General features: G+C 37.0%; 1 protein-coding gene across 4 annotated transcripts in view; it reads right to left on the bottom strand.

The window, feature by feature from the left end:
• The window catches only part of MALT1 (MALT1 paracaspase), a 78,896-nt gene that overhangs the window by 24,466 nt on the left and 34,973 nt on the right, over positions 1-19,457 (bottom strand). The window contains exons 5-10 of one of the 4 annotated variants that reach the window (XM_017528816.2): positions 17,250-17,428; positions 16,740-16,836; positions 15,884-15,916; positions 12,756-12,782; positions 10,903-10,935; positions 3,843-4,046 (exon numbers count right to left, since the gene is read on the bottom strand). In XM_017528816.2, coding sequence (XP_017384305.1) covers positions 3,843-4,046; positions 10,903-10,935; positions 12,756-12,782; positions 15,884-15,916; positions 16,740-16,836; positions 17,250-17,428 — 573 coding nt within the window. The remainder of the gene's footprint in view (positions 1-3,842; positions 4,047-10,902; positions 10,936-12,755; positions 12,783-15,883; positions 15,917-16,739; positions 16,837-17,249; positions 17,429-19,457) is intronic. The other 3 variants (XM_017528819.2, XM_017528817.2, XM_017528820.2) reach the window with 3 other exon arrangements.

Raw genomic sequence — 19,457 nt, 5'->3', positions numbered from 1 at the left:
GCGCCACCATGCCCAGCTAATTTTTTGTATTTTTAGTAGAGACGGGGTTTCACCATGTTGACCAGGATGGTCTCGATCTCTTGACCTCGTGATCCCACCCGCCTCGGCCTCCCAAAGTGCTGGGATTACAGGCGTGAGCCACCGCGCCCGGCCAACTAAAGGTTTCTTAATGACAAGCCCTAAACCCTCAAGTCTCTACCACACTTACATTTAGTGTAGATGTGTCTGATGTTTGGAAAATTAACAATACTTCAAAATATAATGCAGCCACCCTGTTAAGACATGAATCAGTAGGATTTCAAAGTTTTCTAGCTTTCTTAAGCTGACATTTTGCTTTAACATGCCTCTTTATTTTGTACTCCAAGATGATGTTTTTATATTGGGGCAAAGCTTCATCCCAAAATGTAATCTTGTCACAAGTTTTAATATTTCTGGTTCTCTACTTCACAGGGTCAACTAAAGAATTTGTTTTTGTATTTTTGAGACACAGTCTTGCTCTGTTGCCCAGGCTGGAGTGCAGTGGTGCGATCTCGGCTCATTGTAACCTCTCCCTCCCAGGTTTGAGTGATTCTCCTGCCTCAGCCTCCTGAGTAGCTGGGATTACAGGCACCCACCACCACGCTGGGCTAATTTTTGTATTTTTAGTAGAGATGGGGTTTTACTATCATGTTGGCCAGGCTGGTCTTAAACTCCTGACCTCAGGTCATCTGTCTGCCTCAACCTCCTAAATTCCTGGGATTACAGGTGTGAGCCACCATGCCCTGGCCACAGGATTTGGTTTTAAAAGCCAAACAAAGGGTTTAAAAGCCAAGGTGAAAATATCAGTAAGAAACAAGAATAAACAACCAAGGTAATAATTCTTCATATAATGCTGTCAATCTTTAAATATTTCACCAATCCAGAAACCTAAATTGGTATTTTTTTTACACCTCATACTTCTAGTGAAGTTTTGGAAGCCTTTTGCTAATTTACGTCATGTAGGCACCTTAAAAGCTGAGATCAATTGTATAATATAAAAACAAACAACACACCTGATGCCAGCTTGAAAATATAGATTGAGTTCCTTTATCTGAAAGACTTGGGACCAGAAGTGTTTCAGATTTTTTTCTTCTTCAAATTTTGGAATATTTACATATACATAGTGAGGTATCTTGGGGATGCCACCCAAGTCTAAACACAAAATTCATTTATGTTTATTTTTTTCCTTTTTTTGAGACAGAGTCTTGCTCTCTCTGCAGGCTGGAATGCAGTGGTACGATCTCAGCTCACTGCAATCTCTGACTCCCTGGTTCAAGTGATTCTCCTGCCTCAGCCTCTCAAGTAGCTGGGATTACATGCACATGCCACCATGCCCACTTAATTTTTGTATTTTTAGCAGAGACGGGGTTTTACCATGTTGGCCAGGATGATCTCGATCTCCTGACCTTGTGATCTGCCCACCTCGGACTCCCAAAGTGCTGGGATTATAGGCATGAGCCACTGTGCCCAGCCTTACGTTTCTTTTTTTTTTTTTTTTGAGACTGAGAGACCAAGTCTCACTCCGTCACCTGGGCTGGAGTGCAGAAACACAATCTTGGTTCACTGCAACCTCCGCCTCCTGGGTTTAAGCAATTCTCATGTCTCAGCCTCCTGAGTAGCTGGGATTACAGGCACACACCCCAACGCCCAGCTAATTTTTTTTTTTTTTTTGAGACAGAGTCTCACTCTGTCACCCAGACTGAAGTGCGGTGCTATGATCTCAGCTTACTGCAAGCCATTCTCCTGCCTCATCCTCCCAAGTAGCTACTATTACAGGTAGCTGCCACCATACATTTTTAGTGGAGATGGGGTTTTACCATGTTGGACAGGCTGGTCTCGAACTCCTGACCTCAGGTGATTTGCCCACCTTGGCCTCCCAAAGTGCTGGGATTACAGGTGTGAGCCACTGCTTCCAGCCCAATTTTTGTGTTTTTAGTAGAGATGGGGTGTCACCATGTTGCCCAGGCTGGTCTCAAACTCCTGGGCTCAAGTGATCCACCCGCCTTGGCCTCCCAAAGTGCTGAGATTACAGACATGAGCCACCATGCCCGGCTTCATTTGTTTCATATTCACCTTATACACGTAGACTGAAGGTAATTTTATACAATATTTTAAATAATTTTGTGCATGATACGAAGTTTTAACTGCAACTCCTCATGACATAAGGTGTAAAATTTTCCACTTGTGGCATCATGGTGGCACTCAAAAAGTTTTAGACTTTGGATTTTCAGATTAGACATACTCAACCTGTATAAGCCAGTTACCAAAGTGGCATATTTGGATAGTGTATTCTTTCATATTTTCGTAAGAAAAATGGATGAATTCAACCAATAGTCATCATTCCATACACTTATAAGCAAAGTTATATGAACACACCAGCATAATGGCTGAAATCTCACATTTGAGGTGTTTACCTTGTTAACTTCATTTGCCTTTCTCTAAATCCTCATTATTTAGAGAATAAAACTCATTGGTAAGATTTTAAGACTTTTCTCCATCCCTTATACAACAGTGTGATAAATCTTAAAAAAAAAAAAAAAAAAAAAAAGAGCTTTTGTTCCATGAGAAATTCTACTTTGAGAACCATTAAAAATTCTAACCAAACTTGCCTTATATCAAACTTACAAATAATAAGAATAAATTCAGAAATTATTAAAAAAAAAAAATAACTGGAAAGATACAGAAGCCAAATCGGCACTCCGTGTTTATCACTTGCGTGCCCAACAACAGGCCTGGAAATGTCACTTCCCTGGCAGTCCGATGTTATTGCACAATGTCATGGAAGCACAATCCTGTAAAACATGGTTCAGAGGAGCTCGACAGCTGGCCTTCCCATACAAAAATCCATAAATCACCCAAGAAGTGATTTGCTACTGACAGCACACTGTCTCTTTGAAATTCTTTACCATATATGTAGTGTTCTTAACATATTTGAGTGAAAGGATGGGAAAAAAAACATTAAATATTTACTGTTAGAATTTTTGTAGAGGTACATTTCTAAGCATATCTGTATAGAACTTTCATTTATAAATTGTTTTTATATGCCCTATCCACCAACATTTCCTTGTTAAATTCTATTTCCCACTAAAAGACTAGAAAATGCCATGCAAGAGTTAGGAAAAGGAGGCCGGGAGCGGTGGCTCATGCCTATAAACCCAGCACTTTGGGAGGCTGAGGTGGGTGGATCACGAGGTCAAGAGATCGAGACCATCCTGGTCAACATGGTGAAACCCCGTCTCTACCAAAAATACAAAAATTAGCTGGGCATGGTGGCATGCGCCTGTAGTCCCACCTACTCAGAGGCTGAGGCAGGAGAATTGCTTGAACCCAGGAGGCGACGGTTGCGGTGAGCCGAGATCATGCCATTGCACTCCAGCCTGGGTAACAAGAGCAAAACTCCGTCTCAAAAAAAAAGGAAAAGGAAACATACAAAATATACATTCTACTAGAACCTTTTATGCTAACCCCCCAAAGAAAACTCCACATACTAAAGTATTTTACACATATGAATGTAAATTTTGCTATGTAGTCATCAAGCTTTACTATACTGTGGCTCTATCAATATAAAAAAAAAAAAATCACAAAAGACAGGTAAGAATTCTAATAAGAACAATATGTTTTGACAAAACAAAGTAAAGACATGAAGCTAATTAGTTATTCAGATGGAATGAAGATCAAATGTATCATTTTAATAAGAAAAATAAAACTCTTCCATTCAACAGTGTGTTTACCTTATTATTTATCTGATTTTCAACTGTTAACCTAACTTGTATAGTGAAAAGAATAATGGATAATTGTAAAAACAAACATGATAAATATCTTACCATATACTCCTTTGTCTAAAAGGAGTAAAAACTCATCCACGGCATTACGCATCTCATATTCAGTAAGATCTAACAGTGAAACGACTTTGAAGTCCAGTTGTCTCAGTAAGTTAGTTAATTCATACACATCCACCAAAGGAGCTTTGAGCTTGGGGTGCTCCCAGTAATTCATATTTCCTATCAAAAGGGCAACCTTGTCCTTTGCTTTGGGAGAAAAAAAAAAAAAAGAGGATGTTTAAAGAAGATACAAAGATTAAAATACAACCTATGGAAATGGTATTATACTAGAAAAATATGCTTTAAGATTGCATTATTTCATTTCAAGTAAGATTTCATTATTCAATTTCATTTTAGAACTACTTATATAGCAGACCAATATTCTCTGAGGAACAAAGAGGCTAAAAACATCAAACTGAAATTTTGGAGAAAACTTAAGGAGTATTTGAAATTGGGTTTCCATCAAGTTAGGTTCTGTTTTGCTGAGAATGAAACAGGCTAAAAACCAGATAAATAGCTAAAAAAGGGACAGGAAGAATTCACATCAGAGTGAATGAGGGGAAATACCAAAGAGAGAGAGGAGTTGGCGAGTACTGTATTCTTGGTTTCTGCAGTCGCCATGTGGATGTACTACTGTCTCCTCTTAGCATCTTTTTAAAATACTCCCCATTTGACTCAGATGAGGCTATTTCAAGGGTATGTGAAGATTTTGTGTACAAGTACCTTAAAAGTTCATTTTTTTTAACAATGCACTGAGACTTTGCTCAAAGATAATGTATTCTGACAGAAACAATTTTTTTTTTGTTCGTAAGAGGAAATAAAGATCTACACTTATGCCTTAAAGAGGAGCACCTAGCTTAACCAGGTATGTAGCCCATCTAAAACAGTGTGGAAGGCTGGACACAGCTTAGTGCTTATGAGGTCTTCAACACTGTGCCTTTCTTTGATAGTCTAAAATGGGGTCAACGGTTAAAAACTCAAGACCTGCTGGTATGAAAGAGAGGAAAAACAATTAAAATATTAAAAAACACACACACCCCCCCAAACCTCAAGACCATCAATGACAATAAGAGGCCATGATGGCTTTTTTCTGGAGGGCTGACAGTGAGGCGTGTGTAGCACCTGTCATGGTAGGCAGCAGTGATGGGAATGCCAGGGAGCAGACAGATAGGGTGACGAGAGTACCTGCAGCACCAGCCAACTGGCTGAAGAGCTGCCTGGGTAGAACTGCAGGCTACCCCCTCTGACTCAGGCCAACCCCTGCCACAAAGTGCTGCTAAGTAGTTTTATTGTAAGTTATTATGAACACTTATGAAGTTGAAACAGGCAAGAATAATCACATTGCTGACGATGTATACAGTATATAATTTCAGATGTTTCATATCATTGAGATGATTACTTCACCAAAAATCTCTTTGGTGTAATTTCTTTTCTTTCTATAGAACACTTAAACCTAGTGTTAAAAACCAGCATCAACTTAGAAGAATGTGACTCTTTCAAAGGACAAAAAACTCTACTTTGTTAAAAGCCTCAATAATTTTACATCATGTCATCTTTATTCTATATGAACATATTCAGAAATTTCTAGCAAACTGCCCAGTCTTATGACTATACACAAAAGTGAAATGATACTTAAGCCACATTTTTAATTCATTGGAAAAGCTGAGAATACTCAGCATGGATTTCAATAGGAAGCAGCGTAAAACTTAACATCACTTGTATTTCTTTTCTAAAGTTTCTTTTAAAATAAAATAGTATTCTTACACTGAAATACCCACTATAGCAAGACTGTTAGCCGGCTATTCCATAGCACATTTTTCGTGAGTCCATCAGCGCTATTAGAATCCAGACACAACCTCAACAGAGTGACAGAATCAGATCAATCTTCTGAAGGGGAAATGAGAAAACGCATTGTCTCTGGTTTACATCATTATAGCCCAAATCACAGGTTTACAGCAAGAGGTTACCAAAGTTACTGAGATGGTAAAATGCTTGTAAATCATTCCATTTTTTCCATTAATTATATACATCATAGATTCTTATTGGTAGAAAACAACTATAAGTATATAAGAAAAGAAATCACTGGGTCTTTAGGAAAATAAAATTAACTGCCAAACTAAGCATCATGGGATGTTTTTGCTGCTATCAAATCTTTATTCACTGGTTTTGTTATCTATTTGGGAAAGAACACTTGGTACAGTTTACAGAATGGAAGGGTTCAACAATTTGTCAACTACAGGTCTTAAAATATATGTATTGATAACTGTCCATAACACTTCTAAAATTTTTCTCCAATGATAATTTTTAATAGCTAGTTCCTAAGATGTCTTAGAGCATTTCCTTGACTTTAATGGTGAAAAGATGGTGAGTCAGTCAGTCTTACCTGTACAATCTACTTGATAAACAATTCCTGGGTGATGGGTGAACTGGGGTAGATGTAAGATCGAGAAGTAGTAGAAAGGCAGAGGAAAAATCAGACTTCAAAGACACGACACAGAAACAAACAAAACTTGAATTTGAGGAGGTAAGAGTGAGAAATAAAAAAAGCTTCAAGACAGCAAATATAAAGCAATTTGTAATGGTTATCAAGTGATAACATAAATGAAAGTTTTTCTGTAGAAAAACGTTTACTGTAAGAACCACCTACAACTTCTTGAACAAAATCATTTGTTGAAAAAATGAAACAAAAATGCCAGTGGATTAAGCAAGAGAGTAATGAAGCCACTTCAGAAAGACATTTTAACTCATGATCCTCAACATCTTCCAAAGCTTAAGGTAATATATTCTTCAAAAACTGGTACAGTATTATATCATTAATCCCGTGTCTAATAATTCTAATTATTATACTAATCTAAAATGAGTTAATATTTAGAAGCACCTAGAAAAGGACCTGGCATGTGGTAAATGCTATTAAGTATGTGTTCTAAAAATCTCATGTATTGAATCTCTTAGTGGCTCTCCATGTCCTACAAAATCAAGTCCCAGTCTGTTGGTGTGGGTGAGGAACAGATAGCTGGGTATTGCTGGAAGGTAGAGGACTAGGGAAGCAGTGGCTGGGGGTTAGACTGCTGATGTAGTTGGGCATCCAAGGCCATTCACATTCTACTCCATGCCGACCTTTCCAGCTGTGGTAACAGGTGGCCCCCACAGTATTCTTGCCCTTGTGTAGTACAGTCACCCCCATCTGTGAATGTGGGCTGTATTGTGACTTTCTTTGAGCAACATAAGATGTGTGACACTCTGCCAGTTCAGGGTCTAAATAAGAATCTCTGACAGTTTCCACTTTAGAGATCCAGCCACGACATAGAGAAAGCAGCTACATGGAGAGACCACTCAGGAAGGGAGAAGGAACTGAGGGAAAGAGGGAGAGAGAAAGGAAGAGAAAGAAGTTTGTGGGGGTGGGAGGGGAGGGGAGGACACAGAGACAGACAGACAAGGGGGGGGGGAGAGAGAGAGAGAGGAAGGGAGAGAGAGAGAAATTTTTCATAGTCTTCACAGTTTTTCACCAATCCCCACTAAGGTGCCAGGGATGTAAGCGAAGCCATCTTGAATGCTGCAGTCCCAGCCACATCTGACTGCAACTGTGTAAGAGACCTCAAGAAAGAGCAGCAGAACCACCACCTGCTAAACCCAGTCCAACCCACAGAACCAAGAGAGATAATAAAACTGATGCTGTTCTTAAGCTAGTAAATTTTGCAATGTTATTCAGCAATAGATAACTACATTACTATTACAGCTCCTTCCCTATTTTCTACCTTCCAGCAATACTGAACTATTTGCTCCTCACACGCACCATCTATTTCATGCCTCCATCCTCACCATGTCTTCACCCTTTTTACCATCTCCTTCATTTCTGAATGAACACTCATCCTAACTGCCTTAAACACGCATTTTCATTTTATCCCCTTGAGATCTCCCAATTCATCCCTGAAAATCCTCACCTTCACTTTGCCTCTTAGGTAAACTGACTCTGCTAGACTAATCTCATCACCATCTTCCATGAACAATTTCTAGATTCTTTACATATTTCTACCAGGCATGTATCATGTACTGTATTATTTAATGTCCATCTCCTGTTAGTATCCCAAGGCCTTGAATTCACAAACCAAGGCTTGTTCTCTTACTTCAGTAAGCAGTGGTCCCCAGCCTTTCTGGCACACCAGGGACCAGTTCTGTGGAAGACAATTTTTCCATGAACGGTGTCAGGGGAGGGGTGCTTTTGAGATGAAATTGTTCCATCTCAGATCATCAGGCATTAGTTAGATTCTCCTGAAGAGTGCACAACAGGTTTCACGCTCCTATGAGAATCAGCTGCTGATCTGACAGGAGGCAGAGCTCGGGCAGTAATGTTTGCTCACTTGCCTCCTGCTCTGTGTCTTGGTCCTAACAGGCCATAGCCCCGTAGTGGTCCACAGCCTGGGGGTGGGGAATGCCTGTCATAAAGCACAGATGAAACATTAGATAAATGTTTGGTGGACTTCAATGATGGAAGTTGACCTGATATTCCATTTATCTTGTTATTCTTTCAATTGGGACGTGTTTGAGAAAGAATACCTGGCATAATGGAGCTAACAAAAGCTCTGGAATGAGAGACACCTGGTTTTCAATCCTGTCTCAACTACTAAATTATAAGATCCTGAACAAATTTTATTAAACAGTTTTAAATTTTCATCTACTAAAAATGAGGAAAGATATCTACAACTCAGGGTTAAATTATACATTTTTCTAGGTGAAAACAGTTTATTAATATTACTACTAAATGCATACTTGTGATTAAACCATCTTCAACAACTAATCCAGTTACATTTGAATCTTTCATTCTGTGTACCTAAGACATATGTATGCTTCTCACTACCGAATACGATGACTATGCCTTTGTTCAGAACACTATTTTGGTAGGTATTTCTTAATCAGTGAGGTCTGGAGATCTAAAGAAAAGATCATGAAGCTGGAATACATGAAAACTTACCACTATGAATAAAACTTAGAAGTCTTTTTTTTTTTTTTTTTTTAGACAGAGTCTTGCTCTGTTGTCCAAGCTGGAGTGCAGTGGTGTGATCTCTGCTCACCAGAACTGCCGCCTCCCGGGTTTAAGCAATTCCCCTGCCTCAGCCTCCGGAGTAGGTGGGAGTACAGCTGCGTGCCACCACACGTGGCTAATTTTTTTTCTGTTTTTAGTAGAGTCAGGGTTTCACCATATTGGCCAGGCTTGTCTCAAACTCCTCACCTCAGGTGATCCACCCCCTTAGGCCTCCCAAAGTGTTGGGATTGCAGGCGTGAGCCACTGCACCTGGACCTCATAGCAGGTTTTTTAAGGTGGTAATTCACAGTCCCTTGTCCTCATCAACATCAAGCACCTTCCCCTTCAGTGCCTCCTGATTCCAAGAACATGGCTTGGACTTTGCATCAACCTAAGCTGCTCCACCTCTGAAAACTAAAATAATGTATTTCCTTTCTGTAATCATAACAACTTCCTATGCTTTTAACAGATTTGCCCTCTACTACTCGTTCTACTACTCTTCTAACTTGGTGAACTTTAAAAATCTGACTCCTTCATTTTCTCCTAGTTTATTAACTTTTTCAAGGCTTTTTTTTATTTTTTGGAGACAAGGTCTCACTCTGTTCACGCAGGCTGGAGTGCAGTGGCATGATCTTGGCTCACTGCAACTTTGCCTCCTGGGTTCAAGTGAGTGTCATGTCTCAGCTTCCCAAGTAGCTGGGATTATAGGCGTGTACCACTACGCCCAGCCCATCTTCTCTATTTTAAAGCTGAATTCTGCTAAAAAACAAAACAAAACAAAAAACACATGCAACTGATCTAAATCATTATAAATTCTTAATTTTTAAAAGTCTCAGTTGGACTCTCTCAATACACATTCACTTGTAGATCAGACTGGTCAACCTTGCTTCCATTTTCTTCAGCTTCTAAGCCTCTTCCATGGCGTAAGTTCTATATTAAACCTTACTCTTTTTTCCTCACTCTTTTAAGCATATTACTATGCCTAATTACCTAGAAACAAAAGCCATAGACTAAAAATGTCTTCAGCTTTCCAATAAATCTATTTGTTCACCAATCTCTTTCTAATCTCAAAAGAGGTTTCAACATTCTGCTTAAAGACTTCTCTTGTTTTCAACCTTGGCCCAAATCCCTACCATCTCTTCCAGGAACTTGCTCTATAAATTGTCCTCTTTTGATGGATCACTCTAACCTACAGTCTCAACAGATACTTCCTTTTCAAATGTAAATATCCTCACGTTTTCCCCTCCTACTAAAACACTTTGAATACATACCCTATCTAATTAATTTCAAATCACCCTTTCTTTCCAACAAATTAACATGTACTGTCTTCATTTACTCACTTCTAAATCATTCTTTTTCCAGTATTTTATACATTGTATCCATGTTTAAATTCCCAGCATAACTCCATACTGACACATATTAGGCCTTTCAACACTTCACTCAAAGCCAACAATCACTTCTTCAGTAGCTGAATTCAATGGACAAATATTAGACATATTTTATCTGGCTTCTGCCACCATCAAGATGTTAGCTATTTTTATCATCTTTAAATGTTAATCTGTTAAACTTTCATCGCTAAAGTTTTCTCCCTTACGTTTTCTTGTCTCAGGCATTCCTTAAATGCAACTGTTCATTTACATTTTATTCTAAATTCTTTTCTCTTCCCTTTGGAGAAGATAGGGAAGCAAACTCTAAAGCTACTGCAGCCCTTGTGATTTCTATCTCTTACCAAGAAATAGCACCAACCACTTCTTCCTCTATGCTAACCACGTGGCATGTACAGGTTTCTTTTTGTACGCATGTTTGCATGTTGTAAGAAACACACAAATCACTCCATAGAAGTTGACTTGACCCTAGAAACTGAATTTGTAATCATTTTAAAGCCTTCTCTTCTAAACCTTTTACAGATACAAAAGATAAAACATTTGGTCCCAATGTTATTTGAATATTTGTTTAAAAAAATCAAATGAAAATGTCTTAAATTCCTTCTGGAGTTAAACACAATAATTATACTATGATCATGCATTTTAAAGCTCTACTCACCCAAAGGCTGGTCAGTTGTTTGCTCTTTATTATCTATACAAAGATAAAAAAGCAAAATATGTAAGATGCTATTGTCCATGGTATAAATATTTCCAGAGTTAAAGATATATGAAAAGTATATAATATCAGTAGCATTGTTTACAGAATATAGTTTCTAACCTTCAAATTTTTAATAAAAACACTCTTGAATGGAAAAAATTGATGGTGGTGTTCACAATAAGACGTAGCAGTAGTTACCATTTCCTGATGCCTTAGCTGGTACTGTTCTACATGCTTTATAAATAACAGACCTAATGAAACCTCACTCTACCCTATGAGGTGCATACTATTATTAACCCCATTATATATATATAGGGAAATTAAGGCAGAGAGAGATTAAAGTCACTTGGCCAAAGTTATCAAGCTAGTAAGCAGCAAATCTGGATACTAACTTAGGGAGTCTTATTCTGGATTCTACGCTTTCACCATCTACTATACATAAAATAAGATCCCTCCCCCGACCTAGAGCACCAAGTAGGGAAAGATGTATCATCAGTTGTGTGTCCACTACTGTTGAGAGATAACTTTGTACTTTTGGTAAAATAAATGCCACTGAGGTCTGTTAAAAGCTTTCCCTCTACAACATTCTTCTTTTAAATCTAAACTTTGGATACTTCCTGAATTGTGGGAAATAAGGAGAAAATCAAAGAAAGGGCCATGGAAATTTTAGAATCTTAGTGGTGGCTATTTACAAAAGTTTTTCTGAAATGACTTTTCATAACGTTCATTAAAGAACAGCAAGAATTAATAGACTAAGTTAGGAAAGGGGATTCTATCCAGACCAAGAGAAACAATTACTAGGATGGTTTTTGACAGTTCAAGACCTACTTGAAGCAGGTCTCACCGACGCTTTGTTTGAATTTGAGGATACCACAAGGAGAATGATGCACAGGTAATGGGGACTTTCTGCTGTGTCTAATTTGCTTACATACAGTCAGTACAGCCCAATGGCATTCACAATAACAGATGTTTGCTAATGCAGTATGAATATGACACTAAGTAAACTAGTAACAATGCTAAAATAATGAGAACTAAGAAGAGAAGTAACAGGGCTTTCTACAAATATTAAATGACATAACCAACTTCTTAGTGGACTCCTGAAAGGTTTTATTTTCGATCTATCCGCAGGTTCCATCACTGTCTTTCAGAAAGCCTACACTATGTTGATATCCCATGTCTTCATGTAGTTCTCACTGTTGATATGCCTTTTATCTCAGTTGAAGGCTTAACTTGTTCAGAAATCTGTTCTGATTAACATTAGCCTACAGAGTTATGCATACTCTTGCCAATTGTCACTCATTAAGAAATGGTTACTGATCAACCCACCTGTACGGTGTCAACGATCCCCACAAACATACTTCTTACTTCAGATATAGGCACCCACCCAACTAGCTCAGATACGCTCTGTGACTGAGGAACTGAGAAAAAGGTCCCAGGGGTCTGATGAGTTCAGAAGTGTTACCCCAACACTCTGTCAAACACTGCTTCCTGCTTTCAGATTAAAGATCATGTACTTCCCCCATTAACTTCCTTGTTATGATATAAGCAGAAATACAAAATGACGAAAAATACATTGAGGTTTTGTTACTTCAAAGACTTCTTTTCTACCCTTAGTTTTTATAACCTAAAATATTTTTAATGTACCACCTGTATGAAACTGTACTTCATGTAAGTAGTTAATTCCAACCTTAAATTATATCATTTCAATAAAGAGAAAAAAGTTACTAGTATTACTATAGCAAAAGAGTACCTATGGTATCTTTACCATATTCAACAACTTAAAAATCTAAAACTAAAATGTTTGTATTACTCACCAGGATGACCAAGATTATTTAATTCATCTAAAACAAAATAAGAGAAAATAAATTAAGTAATCTAAATGCCTACGACTAATCAAAGAAGTAGTTTTGAGCCAGTGAATCATGTTATGTTTTATCAATTTACAGCTTTTCAAAATAAATGAAGAAGCCATGCAAATACTGAATAGCAAAGAATATTAATTATTGCTGTGCTTATCATTTAGGACTTCTAAGCTATGATTATTTTCATGAAGTGACAAAAACTAGGCTCTTTCATAATTTATTCATAGTTTTAGATATTCCAGGCAAATAAAACCAGTAATCTCAAATGATCTTTTTTTAAGTAAACTTTTAATTTTAGAACATTTTAAGGTTTGCAGAACTACTGTGGAGGTAGTGCTGAGAGAGTTCCTATATACCCCACATCTGGTTTCTCTATTAACATCTTATGTTAGCATGGTGTATTTGTCACGTCTTATGCTAGAATAGTGTATTTGTCAAAACCAATGAACCATTAATGGTCTTTTTTGCTCAAGGGCTCCATTCAGGGTATCACACTACATTTGCTTGTGTCTCCTGAGGCTTGCATCTTCTTGGTTGTGACACTTGCTCAGGTGTTCCTTGTCTGTGATGACACTGACAGTTTTGAGGAGTAACTGTTAGGTATTTTGCAGAATGTCACTCAACAGATTTATCTGATGTTTTTCTCATGGTTAGACTCATAGTTTCTCAAGGTATAAGGTGTTTTTGGGAATAACAGTGGTTTGAGAATTAACCTGTACCCCCATGGGACATCTTATCATGGCCAACAGATGGGTAAAATAAGCAATGACATAGCCATCTATTTCTTTAAAGTTTTATGAAGATAAAAAATTAACATTAACAATAAATTAGAAATGTTATACTATTCATAAATTTTTTTATGTATAAACTTTATTCTTGTATGTGACATAAAATCAACTAAAGAAGGTCTGAATCAGCAGATGGATTATGTGTAATTTCTTTTGCCTTCAGTATTAGACTCAACTTATTCCCAGTTAGTTACTTAGGTCAGCAGCACCATACTTTCACCCCTCTTCAGCGAGGCTGTATCATACATTTGCAATACAGTTAGGTTCTTTTCTCATAGTCTGTATTCCATCTTGAGTCCCCCTCCTCTGACCTCCTAAACGATTGTTTAAAATTTGTATATATTAATCACTATCATACAGAATAGTTCCACTGTCCCCCCAAAAAATCCACCTATTCAATCCCCAACCCTCATCCTGATTGAATTCTTTTTCTTTCACACATAATAATTGTACATATTTATAGGATACATATGATATTTTGACACATGCATAAAATGTATAATGATCAAATCAGGGTACTTAGGATAACCATCAGCTCAGACACTTATTTCTTTGTGTGGGGAACATTTCACTTCTAGCTATTTTGAAAGACATGGTAAATTGTTAAGTATAGTCACCCTACTGTGCTATCAAACACTAGAACTTATTCCTTCTAACTACAGGTCTGTACCTATTAACCAAACTCTCTTCATCCACCCCAAGCCCTTCCCAGACTCAATCTACTCTCTACCTCCACGAGATCAACTTTTTTAGCTCTCATATATAAGTGAGAACATATGATATTTGTCTTTCTGTGTCTGGCTTATTTCACTTAACACAATGACTGTTCCATCCATGTTGCTGCAAATGACATAATTTCATTCCTTTTTTATGACTGAATAGTCTGATCAAGTATCTTTACCAAAATACATAAACTCAAATAGAGGACACTTATGCTCTATAGGTAGAATATATATATATATATATATATATGAAATAAAGGATACTGTTCATATGCAATTCTCAACTTTGTGGACTTTCATAGAAAATCTGGATCTAATTTTTTCATCTGAGACTTCTGGAGAAATGTCATAACTGGATTTTCATCTCTACGTGTTCTAAATAGTTATTTGAAAATTATTATTTAATAGTATGCTTGCTACTGCAAAAATTAGAATACTGCAGGTATAGAAGCAGCACAGCAAGGTGATAATTCACATGCATCACCCTGGAGCCAAACAGCAGTGCTAGCTTATATTTATTCTTAAAGGTTTGCAATGTTAGGAAGTTTTAAAAACCATGCAATTAGGCAAAAACGATTAAGAGAGGAAGAGGCGTTTGATTAGGATTTCTTCACATGGCTTCTTTCCCTCAAACAGGGTTAACAGATCATGGGATTAGAACTCCCTTACGAGACAGAATTCTTGTTTGCAACTATTTTAGAATGAAAACAGTAATTATAGTATTCCAAATTGATACCATAGAGACATGAAGGACAGGAAAATCAGAAAACATAAAATTTAACATTATTTCCTTACTTTACCCAAGTGGAGCCTAAAGTTACGTAACAAAGAGGCAGAAATTGAAAAAAATACTTTGCCATCCACAAACCTAATTTTGCAAAACAATGTGACATCACACTAAGGAAAGATGATCCAAGTTTTAATATTTACTCATTACAATTGAAGTACAATGCTTTGGCTAATTAAAACAAATTAAAAGTTTATGTTGAAATAGATTTTTAGTTCTCTTTACATATTATGGTAAAGGTGACATGATAGGTTAATCTACAGTCTTGTAGCTTCAAAAAAATCCTGATTAATTTTATATTGAAACAGAATATTTAATATTTGCTAAAACATATGTTAAACAATAAATCTCTCTTGAAACTTTTATAAAAACTAAATTTCATTTGAGAGCATCTAATCATGGCTAAAGGAGAGAAAAAATAATCTAAAACATATCCATGATCATATAGCCACCTATCTTTTTTACAAATTTTATGTAGATAAAAATTAACATTAACAATTAATTGCAAATGTTCACTACTCAAAAGACATAATGCAGGAACTTTGTTCTTATATGTAATATTAATAGAAAGTCAACTGAAGATTAGTTATTGTAATAGTGTGTCAATCATGTTTGTCTATTTATAAAACTTCAAAGATTAAAATACAATATTCTTCCATCAAAATCATTTCTTACAGCTAGTATTTTTTCCATCACTGCACTCAGTAAGCTAAGAGCACTCCACCAATCCCAAGAGCAACTAGCATGCAGGAGATCTGGTTTCAAACCAAAGAATTACACTACCTTCAGTGCACTCCACTGCCTCATTTGTTCTTCCTTGTTTCAGAAAAAACAAATTTGAATATATTGTAATTCATGATCTTAAGAAGGGCAGCCATACAGCAAATAGAGATTAATATCATAGAGCTATGTTGACAAACCAACACATGCATCAATACCTCCTACTATGAACAATAACTACAAATATATTAAGCTGAAATAGAATAAATTCCCAATTTATGCAGTTAATAATGGGGACTGCTGATTAATAATCTTTCTTTCCTTTATAGCTGTATGTTTGTTTTTAAAAATGTTTTATTAAAAATATTTTTCTTTTATTATTATTTATAATTCTACCTGCCAGCCTGAAGCAATCTGCCCACCTTAGCCTCCCAAGTAGCTAGGACCAGGTGCATGCCACTATGCCTAGCTAATTTATTTATATTAGAGACGGAGTCTCACCATGTTGCCCAGGCTCGTCTCAAACTCCTGGGCTCAACTGAACCATCCACCTTTGGCATCCAAAAGTAATTGGATTACAGGTGTGAGCCACTGGCCAAGTTGATTCCACTGAATCAAGTTTTTTGTAGCTAAAGCTTTAAAGAATACATATTTATCATATATGTTTAAAGTAAACTTTAACTAAAATGATCTAAATAAAATAGCTTTTTTTTTCCTGGTTCTTTTTGCTTTCTGTAAACCTAGATTATGATTTTAGTATGTATTCTTTCAAATTTCAATATAAACAATATAACTTCTAATACTTAACACATCAATAAATAGTATGGGGTAAAAAGTAGAATTTCCTTTGCTTAAATGTTGCAGTTTATATAGCTTATCTAATAGTCCACTTGTCAGAACGTCGAGGAATACTTCTTACCTATGATGATTTCTACCTTCTTGCTATCTTGACTCTCTCGATCATTATATACATGACACCAGTAGGTTCCTTGGTGTTCCAAATCCACATAAGGCACCTGTATCAATATTAGAACATGTAAACACTTCTTCAGTTTTAACAGCTTGGAGAAAGTCATTTTGTGTTTTAAAAATGCCCTTCAAAACATAACATCTCAGAAGGCTTTAGACGTTGTTATGTTAGCTACATTCATCAGGTTAAATACCAACAAGTAAATGATGCAATGATTTCAACAGTGCTGAGTTCCATGCAATACTATTTGACATTTTACATATAAGCCTGAGTCGAATTCCAGCACTTTAGCAGATATATGAGCTAATTAATATGAAATCATAAGGGACTTTAAATAAAAATATTGAAAACATTAAAACATTTGAAAGGATATGAGTTTTAATGTTCACCATATATTTCAGTTGTACCATTTGTTATACATGTTAACTCCCCCAAATGCCCCCAAAATCAGCTTCCTACCATGTATAGCTTTTTGGTCTCATGTGTTAATGGTAATTCATTTTTGAACCACTGGTAGTGAGGAATAGGGCTTCCAACAGCAACACACTGTAAAACCAATGTGCTGCCTGGCATCAGCTTTTGGGAAGTTGGTTCAACACAGATTTGCAACTTGGATTCAGAGACGCCATCAACACTTCCTTAAATTAAAAGAAAAAATAAAATCTCTAGGTTAAAAATAAAAATAAAATTTTCCTGTAATTAAAAAAATAGATGTGTCAAATTCCCCTTTCATTTGTTACAATCTTTAATAACATTTCCCAAACTATGTTTCAAAAAACTATAGCACTCACAGAAATATTAAGAGATATTTTGTGGACAAAAGAATGCTGTGGACAAATAAATTGAGAAAATTCTGAGTTAAACAAGGTTAAACATATTTCTTGATTGCAGGATTTCTCAAGGCTTTCAAAGTGTTAGTATGCATTGTGAATCAAGGAGAGCAATATAGTTCAAGTGTCTTCCAAATGTGTTTGGCTGCAGAATCTTTTTGATGGAGGCTAACAACTTATTAACATCTTGAGTGATATTGGCATTCAACATGGAAAGCTCTATGTTCTGTTCCTTGGCATACTGAAATAAGTTTTGTTACCCACACTGAATAAATATGGGTGGGTTATTACCAACATTTTAACCCCAGGCAGATATTGGAAATCATTTACTTAACACTCATTTATTACTCTTTAAGCTCCTTGAAGGCAAAAAGCTTGTCAATTTTATGCAATAACAAGTCTCCATTATGAAACTCAGTGTTTAACACATTATAGGTGATCAGCAATATTCGTTGAATATGATTCCATTTATAAATATATTATTACATGCACAGAAATAGTCTAGAAAGATATACACTGCTCTCTGAATCATTAGGATTATTTCTGCAGACTGCCCTACTCCCACACGGACATCTTACCAGGGCTTCAATATCCTGCTCTGGGTCATTCCAGTCCCTCCCACCCCATTCAAATGTCTACCATGTTTGGCCCCACCTAATGTCTTTAGAACTGAGTTGACAAGGAAGGGTAAACCAGCTGACTGTTTTACAAATCTTTAAAGGCACAGTGTGAGCATTAGGGTAACCAGTGGTCTCAGTTTGCCTAGGACAGAAAGGTTTCCCAGAATGCAGCACTTAAAAGTGCTAAGACTAGAAAGTCCTGGGCAAACCAGATGGGCGGTCACCCTAGCAGGCATGACCAATTAGATCTTCAAGGAACCCCAGCTACAAAGAGGTTCTGCCTCACTCACCAACTCCCTCTCTTGGGTCTTTCTCTAATGCTCTTGCAGAAGGCTAAGGAGGGGAGGAGAGCTAAAAGATCACCTGTGAAATGAGGGCCACCAAGCCTGTTTAAGGCTGAGGGCACAACAGAGGCCTGAGGGAAACTCTTGGAGGCCCAGGAGGCCCTCAGTGAATGCGGTGCCATTGCTTTTCAAGGCTGGCTAGCGGCAGGGCAGCTAGGAGTCTCAGACCCACCCCCCCTCCCCCCCCCGCCCCGACCTGAGACACAGAAGAAAGATAGGTGGGATTTGAAAACAAAAATGCCTCAGTGGTCCAATAAGCTGAGAGTCTGGATGTAAAATAGAGTGAGATCTCTTATAGTTGGCACTAGAGCTGTAAAATAGGGATTTCTAATATCTTCTTGATATGCCAATCTCAGTCCTGTCAAAGGGAAATCCTCATTCTACCCTCAATTCCATCAGCAGTAAACTGAATATATCTAATGCCCAGACCTAACGACTACAAATTGGATGGACTAATATGTCCATTGTAGTAGCCATTACAAGGGGTATGCCTAGTACCTGGCCATAAAAATATTAATTTCAATCTCTATGTTATATGTTAACATATAGTATGTTAATCCTATTTTTCTTTTATACTCAGTGTTCAGCATTGAATACATAGTTATGTGACTTATGCAGAAGAAAGAAAATGTAACCCCATTGGTGGGTGGCTGGGGTTGCGGGGCTAGGGAAGGGATAGCATTAGAACAAATATCTAATGTAGATGATGGGTTGGTGGGTGCAGCAAACCACTATGCCACATGTATACCTATGTAACAAACTGCACATTCTGCACATGTACCCCAGAACTTAAAATATAATTAAAAAAAAATTTCTAATGTTGAAATATTCTCATTTTTCTAAAATAAACCATGTTTACTTGTTAAAAAAAAA

This window comes from Cebus imitator, unplaced genomic scaffold (assembly GCF_001604975.1).
Source record: "Cebus imitator isolate Cc_AM_T3 unplaced genomic scaffold, Cebus_imitator-1.0 Scaffold55, whole genome shotgun sequence".
NCBI classification, from domain to species: Eukaryota; Metazoa; Chordata; class Mammalia; order Primates; family Cebidae; genus Cebus; species Cebus imitator.
This window is presented reverse-complemented; position numbering and strand designations above follow the sequence as displayed.